This window comes from Meleagris gallopavo, chromosome 17 (genome assembly GCF_905368555.1).
Source record: "Meleagris gallopavo chromosome 17, MGAL_WU_HG_1.1, whole genome shotgun sequence".
NCBI lineage: Eukaryota > Metazoa > Chordata > Aves > Galliformes > Phasianidae > Meleagris > Meleagris gallopavo.
This window is the reverse complement of record NC_139420.1, coordinates 1,238,233-1,255,570: the sequence shown is the minus strand read 5'-3', so window position 1 is coordinate 1,255,570 and position 17,338 is coordinate 1,238,233. Positions and strand designations below refer to the sequence as shown.

The following is a 17,338-nucleotide window of genomic DNA, read 5'->3' as shown; positions in this document are numbered from 1 at the left end:
AAAAATGGCACCCACTGACATTCATCAGTGCTTGCTGAATGGTGATGGAGACCCAGCAGTGGCTGTGAGCTCAGTGAGGGCTGGGTGGTGCGTTTCCACAGTGGTGATTGTGGGTTATCTCTGCTGGTGAGGATTTTTAAGTGTGCCATGCATGTCTGGTTCATCGTGGGCAAAAATGTACGGCTAATGGGGATGAGTGTGTTGAGAAATAGTGTTTTGTGGCTGAGAATTTGATAGAGCAAATAACGTTATTGTGCTCTTTGTATCTGTTGTGGTTTCTATGGAAACAAATAGGAGGGATTACTTTCAGAGCAACCTCCATAAACAAAAGAATTGGCTTGACAAGGGTGTGAGATGAGACATTACTCGAAGGTGGACGGTTACGGGTAGGAAATCTTATTTTAGTGCTGACTGCAGCATAATGTGGAGATGATGATGCTAGAAGTGTGTCCTGTTTGACACAGTTGCTGGCTATTATGTGATCTGTGTTACATCCAAAGGGTTTTGTAAACAAGTGTGACATTCAGAAAAAAAAAAAAAAAAGAAAGAAAAAGAAAATGATAGAAATGATGTGAGCATATGAATAGGTTTGTGTAGGGCAGGAAGGCAGCAAGGTGGCTGATCCTGGGCTCACATATGGTATGAAGTTCCTGAATAATAGATGTGCATTATGCATATGGTAAACGAGATGGATTGGAGGCCAGAAATCAGGAACAAGGTGTATTTTTTTTTATTCTTGGGTGGTAGAAATTGTGAGCAGTAACTTCTGCACAGTCAGGAGAGGCTACTTTAGACGTAAGGTCTGTATGGGGAAGAATGCAAAGAGTGATTTGGAAAATAACAGCAGAACAGCATCATTGTCAGAGTTATGGAACTGGCATTATATGTGTGCCTAGAATGTATGGCATGGAATAGAATATCCTCAATAGGATTCAGAAGGAGGAAAATCTGCATTTGTTTGGTATAATTGCATATATTATGTTTCTTATCACACAAGATATAAATAGCTTTTAGAAAATCTTACTGGCAACACAGTTTTATTCTTTCCATCCCTATGTGCAGCAATGTAGACTGCAGCAAAGCCATGAGTTACACTGCTTGTGTGGCAGCTGTAAAGAATGGGTTGAGGTTGGAGAACTTTCCTTTGCAAAGAGAAAGATTGAGACTTTTCTGGATGAAATTAATGTTTAGGAATCTCAGGGCAGTGGTTCTACTCTTCTGTTTTATAGAGAGTAAGGAGCCAAGAATATGGAGATTTCTAATGCATGCACATAGTAATACACCTTATGGACACAGAACTTGTGTCTGACCCTAGATCAGGGTTGGAGGATGTTAGCAGATTGATTACATTCCCTGTCATTGCAGAAATTTACTTGTATGATTTTTCTTATAGATGTCATTGTGATGATTACTAATACAGTAACAAGACACCTAAAACTATGTCCAGTGGATGCTTGGCTTAGGTTGATGTAGACCGTGTCTGGCACAGAACTCCAAGGAGTTAATAAAATAATATTGAAAATACATAGGTCATCAGACTTCACTTTCCAAGTTGGGATGCATACTGATTTACTGTCTGAACAAAGAAGTTGCCTGAGCTCTAAAAAGCTGGTGATGCTGTCTGTCTGGAATCTGAGCCTTGTTTGCCTTAATGTCTGAGAAATAATTACCAAACTGCAGTGCTGACTTTTATTTGAAGTTAAATGCTGAAAATTCGTTGTGGATTTTCACATCTTTTAACATTGACAGACTAAATGACCTCAGCAAATGGTTTAGTTTTTGTTCTACCTCCCATTCATCCATAGTGGTCCTTCCTTTCTGGGTCTATTCATTATACAAAAGATTATAAAATGGAACTCTACAGTTAACCTTCTCTTCCTGCCTGCTTCATTCCATGTTGCCACAATCAGAAACATAATTACAATATTGGGTGACTGGAATTTGAGACAATTTAGCTTTGGGAAGTGAGTTTGTTGTTTAAAATGTGGGGAGTGTGCGAGTGGCTGAGAGCTGCATAGCTGTGGCATATGGTGAGATGAGATGCCCTGCCCCAGTGGCTGTGCTGGGCTGAGATCTGTGCTGTGCTGCACGGTGTCTGACAGTGCTTGCTCATTCTGGAGTTAACCTTCTGATCTGCACGAAGCCAACACCCAACTTAAAACAGAGATGAAAAGTGCATGCTGTGTATTGACCTGCAGCTGGATCCAACAACCGTTTTCATGCCATCATAAAACAGCACATTTTTATCTAGCTTAAAATGCACCGGGTTGCATCTCTTAAGCTGTTATGTTACTGTTTTGTATTTATGTATGTGCATTACTTGAAAGATGCAAACTGTTCAAATGGAAAAGAGTCTACAGTATCTACTATGAAATGCATCTGCAGCATCTATTTATAGGCAAGGTTTGACCTGGTGAACTTGCCTTATGCTGTGCGTCCCAAACAGATGCTGGAGATGGGCAGTCCAGTTACAGAATGTCATGAAGCTGATGCAGCTTGAGGTGTTGTATATTCAGTGTTCTTTTAAGTCAATAGCTGCAAAAGTGTTCAATGCTTTGTGCTTGACATGGGTGGCAGAAAAATCTAGATGTAAAGCCTGGATGGAATAAGGGGTATTCTGGATGTATGACCGTTATGAAGATGAAATTTAAGCCACTTCTGTTCAGTGGAAGCAATTTCAGACTCACACTTCATACTCACATCTTTCAGGTTAATCGTGTCTTATAGACAGCTCTGAATAGCTAATTAATTTAAGCTTAGTCTTTTGAGATTGACTTGGTTTCCTATGGGTATAAATCAAAACGATTGATGTCTGACTTGTTTTGAAGTTCCTTCATGGCCAGGCTCTTGGTTCTGATGAGCATTTTGGCTCTAGAGCTCGGCACCAATGTGGAACGGATGAGGTGATAAACATTAATTTTCACTTGTCCTTGGGGAAAATAAAATGGAAATAGGATTATAATCCTCTCTTGGTTTGGCAAAATGGATGGGTGGTGTGGAACCTGAAAACAGTCTGGAATGAGACATCTCTAACCATGCAAATGAGCTAGTTCTGTGCTCTCTTGAAATCAGAGGGAGGAAAGGAGGGACAGAGAACAAGTGTGCAAGTTGGAAGCAGGAATGTCACTTCAGTAACACTTCATGATGCATTACTGTCTGTTAACTGTTAATAGGGCCCCAGCATCCACCAGGAACCAGTTCTTGCCCTGCGGATCCTCAGAGCAGTGTCTCCCTGCAGGAGTGGATTCACTTTCCATTTATGTTTACTTGCTGCAATTCTGTATGGGGCAATGTGCAAATGTAAGCAATGCCCTTAAAGCTCAGAAAAGCTATAGGAGAAGGAAGTATGAGAAAGTGCAGTATGCCTGAGATTGTATAGGATCTATTAAATAGAAGGCACAAGTTATGCCAGTTTGCAGTTCCTGCACCTGAAAGGAGCAGAGCAATCCAATCAGGAGGGAAGACAGTACATTTTTTTTCTTCTAAACATAAAATCTGTTTCATATTTTGTCCATTTCCATTGTAATTCCACTTCCAGAGGTTTTCAAAAAAACTCTGGATCTCTTTGCTTAAAGCATCTGCTTTAATCTTCAGAGAAATCTTAGAAGCCAAAAAGCCATTCCTTCCTGGTTAATCCAGGCAGTTTTTTTCCTGTTGAACTCTTACTTCCTGAACCATGCAGTGTTGGTAATTCTTGGATTTCCTTATCAGATTAGAGTAGACTTGCACTGTTTTCAGCAAGGAATCGCATTTATCCACCAGTATGATGAGAAGAGGAGGCACAAAGGCCTCTGTCCTTTGACAATTCATTCATTTCTTCTAGGAAATATCTGCATATTACTGTCTCAAAGTCCAGCACTGCACATGGCAGTCTGATCTCTCTGCTTTAGATGTTAGCAGCAATAGGACTCTTGATATCAAGTGACCCTATTTTCTCATTATCAGTTCTCCTTTTCTAAGGATCTTTTTATTCCATAGGCACCATGTATTTTTTAATATTTGGAATTCAAGATGGTCTGGGTTTGACATGAGGTACATGGGGCATAAGTTCCATGTATCAAATCTAATTTATTAATGATTGAATATTTGCTGTAACAAACATCTTGATTTTTTTTTTCCCCAAATTTATCTGTTTTGTAAACATTTGCTTGGTCAAACTTTTTGCCCAAGAACACTTGAGGAAGCAGAAATGCAGTGACAACTACTGAGGGGGAAAAAATACGTAAAGAGTCACAAAAAATATTTTTCAGGCTGTGACTTTAAACCTGCTGCAGCTGTAAGGTTAGAGAGCAGCAGGGCAGTTGTGCTGACACGCTCAGCCCAGTGCTCAAAGCGGTGGTTCCAAAGCAGCTCCACCTGGGAGCATCAGGCTGCTGGTGGAACCTACTTCAAGGCACTCACCAACAACCTGTGCTGTTTAATATTAACAGCAGCTTTTCTGTCCTGCCCTAACCTCTTCTGCTTTTAGGGTCTGCTTGTGAGTGGCAGGATTTGGTGGAGAAAAAATGTAGCATGAATTTCGTGAAGTCCTTCCATTCAGCTAAATGGTGCTGAGGTAGGAGTGGGGAGTCTCACTGCTCCAGCTGGGAGGTCTGTGAACCCACTGTTAATTACAAGTATCAGAGCTGAGACGAGGCTTTATATTCTACGTCCCCCCACTCTCCTTCCTTGGTTGCTAATGCGTACTGTGATGACTAAGACTTCCTAGCTGTTTTAAATGCTCTGTCTGTCCTGTCAGGGCAGACCCGCGATAAAAATGCGAGGTTATTTGGAGCGTGTGTATTCGGTGTATTTGCTGTAGCATCAAGGAAGGCTAATGGTGCACGAACGCTTAATAAACAAGTTGTAATAGAAGCACTGCAGTGACGTGTGCCGGGACCGACAGCAGAAGGGCTGGGTTGTCCTCGTCCAGCCGTGCACCAGCCGTGCCGGAACAGTGCTCGCATCTGCCAGGAGGGGGCGCGACTCATCCGAGGGAGCCGAGGCTGTGCTACCTGCAGCCCGGCACTGCGCAGCTGGGGCTGCGCCATGCTGGGCATCGACTCGAAGGAAGGTGGAGGTTTGTGTCGGTCTCTAACGTAGGCTGTTTGGTCTTGAGGGCTAACGTTCCTCGTGGCAGTTTGCCCAGAAAACGTTAAGTGACTGCCATAGAAGTGAAGCCTTAAGATTTGCTGCAAGAGTTTAATTTTCATCCTCCTCTGTTTTAACAGGCTTCCTGGCAGGTCCGATTCATTTACTTTGTGTGGGGTTAACGGCTTGGCAGGTACAGGCAGATTAGGAAATAATTCTTAATTATAAGCTATCCTGAGATGCTAAAAAAAAAAAAAAAGTGCACAATATTTTCATGAAGAGACAGCACAGCTAGCCTACTAAATCAAAAGGGATAAAATAATAATTTTCACAGTGAGATATTTTGAAGCTGCAGGGGCAGGTAACAAGATTTGAACATCACTGATTTGTTTGTGAGCGGAACCAGAGTGCAGTGCGCACAGTGAGTTCAGCACAATGACCTGCTGGTGTCAGTTAAACCTGTCCAGTAACCAATCCAAACAAGCGCAGTTCTGTTTCCAGTGCCTTTCTTTAGCAATGGCTCATTCCCTACTAGACAATTCTAGAGTCTAAATAGTACTTCTGGTTTTTTAGATCTTCAGAGCACAATCCAATAATACAGGGAGAATTGCATTATCTATCTTGATCTCAGTTTTAGAGAGAGAATAAACAACAAGCAATCAGTTTTAAATGAGAGGCACAAATGGAACTGAGCTTCTCAGATTAAAGCAAGCACTATCCTGCCTGAACCACAACACCCTGAACACTACCTGTAATGAACATATTATATGTGTATTTGTATATATAAAGCAGGTGATTTAATGTACAAAGTATGTGACTTTTTCTGTTTTTCTAATCCTCCTCCATCATTTTGTTTATCAAAATAGGTATGAACCCCTCATACAGATAGGCACTCCTCATGCCTAGTCATGGACCAGAACTGTGTTTAGATTTTAAAGATGGGTTTATCACTGAATGCTTAATATTATGAAGTTATTGTGAATGTTGAGATCCAAGTGTAATCTGCCAGTGTAATTAAGCTCAATCCTCCTCTATTTAAGAACAGGACTCACTCAGCTCACAATGGAGAGGTACTGCTGCAGGAGAGTTGGATTAATTTTATCCACGGTGAAGTGTGCAGCAGTTGGGCTTATGTTTAGGACTTGGATTGTAGGGCCTTATGAAAATCCTGAGTGATGTTTGTGGACGATGGCAGCATATCCTGGAGGACTTCCAGAACAAATTAACAAATGTGGTTGCAGAAAAAACAGACAGCTTTAGGAGATGCATCTGAAGTGCAAAACACAGTAAAGACAAGAACTGTCTTAGGTTGTAAAAAATAAAAATAGTTTTAGATTGCATCACGTTAAAATGTAGGACTGTGGCTTAGGCCTGTTTATCTTATTTAAAAATATTGTATGATCCCAAAATCTGCCTCTTCCCGATCTCTGTGCTTCTCACATTGTCATGAAAGCTTATTGACAATACTGAGAAGATTACAAAGGAAAAAATGTGAGCTCTTGGCTTAGTGTTGAGGAATGGAGGAAGGATGAATCCAAGGACACTTTGCCAGCTTCTCAGTGAGAAACTTAATGTCTCATAGTATAGGGAATATGCAGAAAAGTAATGCCTTCAGGACTCGAAAGTGTTCAGAAGCATTCCCATGGCTCATAATTTACAGTCTGCTGTGGATTCTATAATCCTCTGCCTTCCCTTTCAGAAGAGATCTCTGGATGGAAAGATTCAGCATTTGAGGATCTTTCTGCAAACTGCAACTGCATGGAGTTCAGATAACAGTTGCTGTGCTGTTCTGTAGTATTTGGGCTGTGCTGTGGATGTTTCCTACCACTGTAGCAGAACATCTAGATTTGTTATTCAGGATAGGAGCCTGCATTCCTTCTGTGTGTAACGTTATCCTGAGAAAGTAGCACTGTAGTTTTGTCTGTGTTTTTCCTTGGCGTTTGGTACTGGCCACTGTCAAAGTAGCAGTCTAGAGTAGCTGGAATAGCTGTAATAGTTAAGGCCAGTCTTCTACATTGAAGTTGAATTTGTTCCAATTTCTACATATTTTTAGATGCCGTAGCATGAAATTTTGTGCCCTCCAAGCTGTGGCCCGAGGCAGCAGCACTGGTGTGGCAGTTCCCTTTGCTCCTGTGGTCTGATGGTGTGAATACAGAGCACAATTGTGTCCTTTTCTTTAATGAAACTCACTATCACAGCTTGTTCTTCAAAGTAAATGTCACAGTTTATATGCTTATGCATAAATTTCATACAAATGGGAATTTTTCTCTGTGTAACAAGAGTCTGCAGTGTAGTACCTGTGTTCCTGGGCAGTCTATTTACTAAGAGAGTGGAAAAATTTAAGTCAGAGAGCTGCCTGTGGTGAGTGATTCTGAGTAAATTGGTATAATAAATGGAAAGGAAAACACAGCATTAGTGACATGTTCAGCTTTGTTCATGTTCTTCTGCATGAAGAGGGTTTTCTAACGATCTGATTTCCTCCTCAGTTGGACTCAGAAGAGCAGTTTTATGTGCAGGAGGAACCAGGTGGACACTTCAGAATGTTACAGTGGATGTAAAGGCTCAGAACTGTGGTGGAGGAATGAGATCTCAAGGTTATGACTGGGTAACTTATATTACCAGATATTATTCAAGATGAACACTGTGCAGTTTACACTATTTGATTTAATCACCTCCTCTCTAATTAAATGGAAACATAAAATGATTGCATTTCCAACTGAGGGCATTCTTCCATAGGTAAGGAAGAAGTATTGCTCACCCCGCTGGAATTAATTTATTTCCATTTCACTGTGATTTTTTACAAGTCCCACAGATTTGGGTACAGCTTGGCAGTTGTGGTTGGTTCTATTTTACTCTAATTTCCCACTTCTCAGAGTGAGATTGTGACCATATTTCATCCTACCCATTCTCACCTCTGCACTTGGTTCTGTATGTGGGTGTTTGTCCTCAAACCCTTCCCTGTATGTGGCTGCAGGGACAAACAAATGGAGGCACACACACCCCTACCCAAATAACCAACTGCCCGTGCCTGTTCCTTTACTAGACAGAGTTCAATCTCATTGTATGCTGCTGTTACATTGCTTTGGTACACAATCTTAACCCATTTCTTAGAGTTGCAGTTTTCCAGAGTTAGCCTTTATAGTTTCTGCAGTCTAATTCTTTTATAGCCAGTTAACGTTGTCTTAATTTCTCAGCAGAATGAGTTGATGCAATCTTGCTCCTTTACGTTACTGTATAAATTAAAAAGAATATGATGTACATTAAAACGAAGCAGCTGAGTTTAAAGGTATTGTAGACATGGCATAAAATCTTTCTCTTCTAAAATGATGCGAGGTTTCAGCTTTCCTGTTATAATTTGAAGTATGGGTATTGATGTAAGCCTGTGTGTTTGACTGCAATTGTTACTCAAGAGATGAAGTTAAAACCTTCTGGTGGTTCACACAGTGTGTGCTGAAGGCCTGCTGCAGTCTGCTGGAACTCACGTGCATCCAACCTGCAGTGGGCTGCAACTACAGTTAGTCAGTCTCCACAGGGACTCTGGAAATTACTGTGAAGGTGTGGGAATGCACCCACTTGTGTGTGCAGGAAATCAGAAATCATTAATATGTTCCATTATCTACAGGTTTTGAATTTTAATGAAAAGTTTTCAATTTTCTTTTAAGCTACTTTGGCTCTTAAGAGTACATCTGAGGATTGAAGAATAGGAATGTGGGTATCAAAGTTAAAAAAAAAAAAAAATCCAGGTTTTGCTGTGTATTTTGCATTTGACACATTACAGTGTTGTTTGTCACAATTTCTGATAGCAACTTCCCTTTAAATTGTAAAATACATTGATGTCTGTAGTTGAAAAAGCTGCTCAAATACAAAATACTGGTGTTGTGATGTTAATGGTGAGTTCTTTCTGGTGATTGAATGCTTAAAAAAAAAAGTTCTGCTGCTTCTGTATTGGGACTTTTTGGGTGATGGTAGCCAAGTATGTGTGTTCCTTGATTTGGGAAACAGCCATGGCCTAACTATTATGACTGGTTTTGAAAATCACCTCTCAAACATACTGGGTTATCACAGCAATCACTGCTACAAGAATCTGCAGCACTTGTCAAAGCAGTGCATGAAGCCTGAATGGTCTTGCTTATGCCTTAAATTCTCAATTAACTCAATTAACCTGCCTTGTCATGTCTGTGGGCAGAAATTATGCTGGAAAGAGAAAGAGACAAAAACCATAGGAGTGTTACAGAATGAAGCATGCCCTGTAATGCCATGTTCTCTCAGATACAGTGAGAATAATGTATGATAGTTTTCTTACAAAAAAAAATTAAATCCATTTAAGTCTTGGCAGAGCACAGTGTCCAGCAGCATGGCCATTGCTGTGATTCCATTCAGCATAATATATGCAAACCAGGCAGTTTTGCTAAATTACAGCAATAAAACTTGTGTTCCAGCAGCCAAGTTAGTCATTTGACTCCTCACTGGAATGTTTCCATGATGATTGGATGGAGCTTATGATTGACACACATACAATTAAAAGCTGCCCTTCAAAAGCGTAAGCCACAGAGACCTAAGGAAAGCTCAATCATATTCTTCAACAACTTCAATAAAAGGATGTGACTGTGAATTGTACCAGCAAAGGCAGTGCAATTTTCAGGTCTCAACACCAGTGAATGCAGCGGTGCTGCTTAGGTTGATTCTGGCCTTAGCCATAGATTTTGATTCTTCCTGAATGTGAGCTTCTAATCTGTTAGCGATTTAAGCTTTCATGGGATTTTTGATTTCTTTTTATTAACATCTGTCCTGAAGTTGTGCAGATCTTGGACAGTCTGATTTCTCATTGCCTTCGTGTGGAACTTGTGCTTGCAGTTGGGAAGATGGCTGGGCTTTGTAATACTAAGATTGTGTGAGGAACAACTTTAAGAAAATGCATGGCACAAAGCTATAGCTTCACCAAAACTTATGGACAGCAGTATTCAAACTCTAGTGCTATTCGTTGAACTTTGTTAATAACATAGTTTCAGTGGAGGATGGAGACTCTTAGTGTTTGGACAGATGGAAAGGGCTGTCTGCCTTTCTGAGGGCTGGTGAGCAAGAGCCGCAGGAGAGCTGGAGGGACTGGCAGCCTGTTAGGTTTTGTCATGGGGCTGCATTACCATCATGTGGGCAGCTTAGTGCTCGGCAGCTTTGCAAAGTTCTGACAACCTACTAAGGATGATTTCCTCTTTCTGGCAGCAAGCAAAACATTGTTCTTTCATTACAATAATTCTACAGTTGCAGACAAATAGATTTGTGTGCAACTTTGCAAGGCTGATACGGTATCCTGCCCAATACAGTATTCATAGGTCTGTTTAATATCTGGGTGTTTTCAGATCTGGGAAGCACCTACAACCTGTGTGGTGCTGTTGTGGCTGGAAGTCAAAATAACTTGCTTATTTTCAAGATACCTTCAGGACACGTAGTTTCTAATAATTAACGAGTCAAGCTGAGGATTTTTGAGTCTAGAATATTGGCCTCAGCTTTTTCAGTGCTTTTTTAATGCCACAGAAACTGGAGATGTCACTGAATCATTCAGAAGGAATAATATAATTAGAGAGGAGCAATCTAGCATCTGGGCAGTGCTGGTCTGCCACAGCCTTCCAGTGATGGAGGCAGGCTGGGAGCTGGCGTCTGAATTCCCCCTGAGCTGCCGTGGCTCTGTTTGCAGTCACTTAGCTGCTTGTATTAAAAGGCATGCATTCAGACTAACAGCAGATGTGCAGCCATACTCTCTCTTAAATCTGAAGATTATAAACATTTAAGATGCAGATAAGACTCGTGTGGTAGAGCTATTGCTTTTGTATTTTTGACAGTCATGCCTGTTCCTTAGTTTTATCACATTTGCTGCTTGTTAGGAGAAGGCTGTCCAGGCTGGCAGAGCTAAAATGAGACCTGCCAGCTTTTCTTCCTGCTTTGTGGCTGCCTGTGCTGTCTTGCTCTCCTTTCTGCCTGCATTCTGGTGAGTGGAGGGTGAGTTTGAACTGAAGCTGTGTGCTTTGACGAAAGCGTTCTGCAAGTCTCAGTATCTTGATGGCATCTGAGCTCAGGAAGCTTGAGTGCATTGTGCATCCACATCTTAAAATGCATCATGTGCTCATTTGTCCCTCTGACTTTTGTTCTTATTTTATTTCTCTGTGTTTTGGGAGCAAAACCAGATGCACCATGATTCACATTTTTGCAAGTTGTTCATCTGTTTATTTCTATATTAATGATGTATTATATTAAATATGTATGATATATTTCTTTGTCATTTTAGATATAGACTTAGCGTTCACCTTCACTTCTGACCTCACTCTCCTTGTTTCCCTGCTTCTGTGTATGTTTTTCTGCTTTTTTCCCTCTGCCTAGAAACAAAAAAGTTCTCTGCAGTCTCTAAATCATGCATCAAAACATTAATTTCAGATGTCTGTTATTACTTCCATGCCTTCTAATATTTATGTGAGCAAGCTATCACAGCAGCCACAAGACAAGTGGGAGAAATGTAATTATTCAGGCGCTTACTGACACTCCTGGTTGCAGCTCCGAATACATTTTGGCATGTGCTTACACAGCCAGCTTGCACTTGGCACTACTGCTGCTGTTTACACTGGAAGTGTTCATCTCCCCAGTGCCTTTTTTTGCCTGTTCTTGTGTTCTTCCCACTCACCAATTTATTTGGTGTCAGCATGTTTCATTGCTAGGTTTTCTAGCGCGTGCCATACTCTTCCATTTTGCTGCCACTGTATTTAGTGGGTTAGTGACCTTTCAGAGACATCTTCCATCTCTTGTTTATGGCTCCACTTTTAACAAAATGCGTTATTTGGGACTCTGTAAGGTCAAGCTGTCACTGAACTAGATTAACTGGTTTATGGTACCAAATTTCCAGTGGTTCTCCTTCCTTTCCTATTGGCTTGTGCTTTCCCTGCATGTTTCTTGTCTGGGTTTTCTCTAGCATTCCACACCACAGTATTTCTTAGAAAAAGCAATGTTTCTTAGAAGAACTCAATTAGAAGGATTGCTAGCGTTTTAGGAATATGATTTAGCTTAATCTCCTTTCATTGACCTTAATGATAAATATAAAACCGTGTGAGCATTAGGAAATCGCTTCCATTTCTTTCCAGCAGGATCATAGTAAATTTTTCTATATTGGCAGAGGGAAAACAGTACATGAAAAGAGATGAGAGCAGTCATAAAAATGGAAATAGTACAGCAAAGCAAATAACTCTGCTCAAGTAGTGCCAGGATAACTGGATTCCTCCTGCTGTTACCTCTTAGCCTTTTTAAAGTAAGAGCCAGAACCCTTTTCTAGTGTTTAAAACCAAGGTAATACCCAACAAACTGTTATGACTCCACCATTCTTAAACCTATTGAATTGAAAGCACTGGGGAACAAGATATGTTAATAAATGTGCTTAGCATGCACTAGCTAACTTAAAATTATAGGTAGTAGCATAATCTTTTTGTGAATATGGAGACACGCATTTCTGGGAGTTAATATCACCTTTTAGCTGCTTTTTCTTTTCCTGGAAATTGGGAAAAAACCTGAATCTCTATTGACAGAATATCTGGTAACTCTCCTTTGTTCAGAACTGAAACCCTGCTGGCTCAATTGCCAACGCGGGAGATGTTGGCCCCTGGCAGCTGGAACAGCATTGCTCAGCTGCTAGAAGGATGCCTGATGGACCCAGAGACATCTGATGTTGGCTGCAGAGTGCTTCTGGTTCTTGTAATCGTAATGAAATTGTTCCTGCCTGTGCTGTTTTATAGCAGCTGATCTGTTCTGTCAAGTCCAGTACTATAATAATTGTAAATTTCAATTTGCTTTTTTGAATTAAAATTGCTCACAAAGATTGACTTCTTAGAAGACTCAAGGCTTTTTTAAGCAAGTGGCTGCTGAAGGAAATACTAAAGATGCTCACAGCTGTATAGCTGGACTGTGAAGTGAGTTTCAGACCCGTTAGAGTAGCTGTGACATACAAGCATTAAACTTCTGCCTAAAGGAAAAAAGCACCTTTCTTCCTTACATCAAAACGTTTTCAAATAGGGGCAGATGAGAGAGCTTAATTTCTCTCTTTGTTTTGGACTACTATTTCAATTAAACATAGCTGTGTATTGAATAGCTTGCCTGAAGAAATGTAAGTACAAACCTTTAGCTAAATTCACAGCTGGAATCTGCTGAAATGTTACTTGAAGACTGTGTTGAATTTGTCTACTTACAAATTAAGCCATTCCCTGCTTTCCTCTCGCCTCTTCCTTCTGAGATCCACCCTTCCTTGTTTTCTCTCTGGATCTCCTTCGGGATCTTATCACTCCTCTCTGTCTAGCCTGCATTCTGCTGGTGCCCTGTGCCACAGCAATGACCATGAACTGAGATATGAGGCTCAGAATCCACCTCTCTCATTCTAAGCCTTTACTGGACTTCTTGATGGGTTGGGAAGAGCTCTGTAAAGCTGAAGCCTTCAATAAGCAAAGATGGTTTGGCTTTTCATGATGTCTAGGTTGGGGCTGACTAAACATCCATACTACTTAACCATTCTATAATGGTATTTACATCATTCTGAAATGTTAACATTAAATCTGATCACAGTAAATTCACTGTATAAATACAATTAACAGAACTGGTATCTTCTGCAAAGTGCCTACTTTTCAAATCCAGAGTAGTTCTTATCCTGAAATTCAAACTGAATTTCATTACATTATTTAACATCAAACTTGTGTTTGGAGTTCAACAGGTTGGTTAATGTAATGTAATGCTGGAAAGAGATGCAAAAAAGCATTAGCTGTTAAGGGAAACTAAACCTAACTGATATCTTATGTAACAGTGGTTGGTCTTACTGATTGGGTCAATCTGTATTGACCACAGCATTCTTCAGCAAATGTATTTGAAAGAAGGGTGATTTTTCACTGCCAAAGATGAATTTGGTTACCCCATGAAAAGCTGTGTTCAGTGGGGATATCCTTAGGATGCTGGGAAACAGAAATAGGTGAATTCAAACTGCGTGTTAGCATATTATGTAATGTTCCTTTTTCAGATTTGCATTAAAACTGATCAAGTATTGCATTTTAATTTAATTGGATGTGATGAATTCTTATGCATATTAAGCTGTAAAATTTTAAATTAAACTTTTATAAAAGGCACTGGCTATTTTTAGCAATGTTATTGCTGAATACTTGAGAGACCATGTTGAGGAGGTCTCGTTCATTACATACGTGTCATATATCAGACGTGCCCATGTGCTCTTAGGTCCTGTGCACACCCACCCGTCCTTTAGCTCCTAGATCTCCAGGAGTGGTATGACCTGCTGTCAGCAGGATCTTGGTGGGAGGATTATGAACTTTAAATACCGTTAGCAGTGTATAATTCATGGCTACCTGGGGGATTTTGCCAATCTCACCCATTGTGTATGTTTGCTAATCTATACGATGTGATGGAAAACAAATCTTGGAAGTATTGCCCTTCATAGATTGGTGGCTATGCAGAATTGGCAGTTCTAGTGTAACTTCCATGTTCAGTAGAAAATCCTAGTCTTACATGAAATGCTGCCTGGGCTTCTTCTAAACACTGCTGTACCAAATGCAGGTTTCCTTCAGTGAAGGATTAGTCTAAGTGCCACCTCTCTTCCCATAAGATGTTGTAGAGGTCGCCTGTTGCCTTCTGTTGTTCAGCATTTCAGTCTTCTTTGCAATAAAGACATGGCACGTTCAAACCAATGTACTGCAGGAAATAGGTGCAGATAGGTTGCCGAAGTTAGCTCAGCATCTCTACCCTAACAAATAATTTACATCACTGCTTTGCACGTAATGACTTGAGTGACATTTCCTAGCTTGTGGTGTCTCTTCAGTTGTAACATTTTAAAAAGCCCCAGATCAGGTCTGTGACATGTCTGTAGTGGTACCTGGGCTTTTTATCTCCTCTGTAGTATTTATATACCACTTCCTGGCAGTAGCTGTTGTTACCCAGAGCATCTATTTTGAAAGGTCTGTGTATGTGTTAGGAGGCTTTTTCTGATGTTCTGGGCATTTTGCCACTGCTGTCCGAACTTTGTCTGTTTTTATCAGCTAATTTAGTTAATGGTTGCTTGTTTGATGTTGATCCACTGATTTACATTATAATTAAGAATGAGTAGGAGTTTATAAAGGAACTTCAAGCGCATATGTGACACAGAAATAAGGCTTTTTAAAATGAATTTCTAAAGGTAATTGAAGGCAAATATTGGAATATCAAACAGCTGGTCGTTCATCTCTTGGTGGAATGTCGCAGAGCGAGCGTTCAGTTTCACTGCTGTTAAGCATGGTGTGCTAGCTGTGTCTGTGTCACATCTTCCAACGTGGAGCTCGTGCTTCCCATGGCAGTCTGACATGCTGTGATGCAAGCTGTGACAGCGGTGTGCCCACGGAGCCGTGGATGGAGGCACCTCATGGCTCCTGTCTGCCGATTTCTGTGAATGCAGAGCCGTCTTGTCAGAATCGTCTGCGTTTCCCAGAGAAATGGAACAGCAATTTGGAGAAGGAGGATTAAGGTGAAGGAAGAAGGAGATTCGGCAGGAAATGCCTTCTGCTCATACCCTTGTCTTGTTTAAGAAAAGCAGTTCACAACAGGGGTAGAATACAGCAAGGAATACAGCTCAGCCCTGCCTGTGCTGCCAGTGGTTGGTCTGTGACAAAGTCCTTGCTGAGGCAAACACAGCTGGAGGGCATGGGCTGCTTGCCATCGATACAGACAAGACACTGACAGACTTAGCTTTGGACCAAGTGAATTCTTTCCTGTTGGCCTCATTTCCATCTGTGTAATTCTGTTGTTAATCAAAATTGTGCTGCCTGCATAATTATTAGTGTAAGTAAGGGAAATACTACATTCTGGGCTGTTTGCGTGCAGTGATTCTGCAGGTAGTTGTTCTATTACCACGTAACCCATGTCAACCACGTATCGCATTGGTTATTACAATGCCAGAAAAGCCAGAGAGAAGCTCAACTGACAGGAGGAACTGAAGATAGAGGCTTACCATTTCTGCTGGCAAGGTGCTGCAGTACCTGCTTACAATTCAGTGTCTGACTGCATTGAGAAGTGGTCTGCTTGTCTGGCCGCGTCGTGCTGTCATGTCTTGTCTAGTTTGGACTTTTCTACTTGCCCCACAGGTAGCAGTTTAATTGTATCTGGGCACAGGAGAGGAACCTGCTCAGGAGCAGAGAATGCCTTTCATGGGTGGTTTTGTGCAATCCGTACAGCAGGGAGCAGCCTGTGCAGTTTCCCATTCTTTGCCTGTCCATAGGGTGCATCTGAAGCTCAAACTAAAAAAAGAGAGGTCTTGAAAAGTGTTGAGTTCTTTCTGGCAAATTTCTCCCTGTCCTGATTTCTCATATTGTATCTTCTAGCAGTAGGAAATGTCAAGCAGTATGGGATGTATTTGTGTCCACAGTTGACATTTTTAGAGTCACTAGATGGTATTTAGGCCTGAATGACTGAAAATGCTGTGATGTGTGCTTATGAAGGAATCATTTTTTGCTATGAATCAGTGGCAAATTAAATGTACTTTGAATTAAGTCCTATGTTTGGAATTATTTGATGCATGGAATCTTGGTACTGGGACAGAAATCAAGAGGATTGGAAGCTAAAGAACACTTCCTATCGAGCTTACTTTCTGTACTCCAGTTGTATGGGATCTGTGGGGGTCTCAGGTGATGGTGGGATAGATGCCTGAAGTAACACAAGAGTCCTCAATGCCAGCATGACTCAGGAATGGAAATCAAGTAAAGACAAAACTAACAGATTTCCCCTGTACAATGTGAACAGTATTGGTTATCTAAATATACCCCTTTCTTCCTATTCTCCCCAGATTTAATGTCTTTTTTTTCTTTCTTTGTTTCTCTGACAGAATTATCATCAAATCAAGGCAGAATTCCTGTTGTAAAGCCTCTGCAAGAAAAGAACACCGTAAAAGGTATTGCATTTCTTCAGTTGCTTACCGAGTGTCTCTTCAGTAGTTTGTTGCTTTGTTTCTGTGTATGTTAAGACATTACACTTTGTTTTTTGTCTTTTTTTTTTTTTTACACCTCTTGGAAATGCATCAGTTTGTAGACTATTGAAGGCAGGTATTAAAAATGTGGTACCTAGACTGGAACCTTTGTAATTCTGCTTTGCGTTCAGAGCTCAGGCACTGATGAGAGTAAAATTCAAGTGCTAGGTGAGAAAATTTCTTTGATTACTGACAAGGTGAATGACAACTGCTTGTTTATTTGACTTCACACCATCTCTGATCCTTGTTTCT

The 17,338-nt window shown here is 40.8% G+C and overlaps 1 protein-coding gene across 3 annotated transcripts in view; it reads left to right on the top strand.

The window, feature by feature from the left end:
- Nucleotides 1–17,338, top strand: part of LOC146543160 (uncharacterized) — a 77,335-nt gene that overhangs the window by 49,093 nt on the left and 10,904 nt on the right. For 2 of the 3 annotated variants that reach the window (XR_014886903.1, XM_085238139.1), the window contains exon 4: nt 16,946–17,011. Coding sequence is in view for 1 of the 3 variants with exons in the window: in XM_085238139.1 (XP_085094265.1) it covers nt 16,946–16,981 (36 nt within the window). In the remaining 2 variants the exon portion in view is untranslated. Of the gene's footprint in view, nt 1–16,945; nt 17,013–17,338 lie in introns of those variants that run through there. The other variant, XR_014886904.1, reaches the window with a different exon arrangement.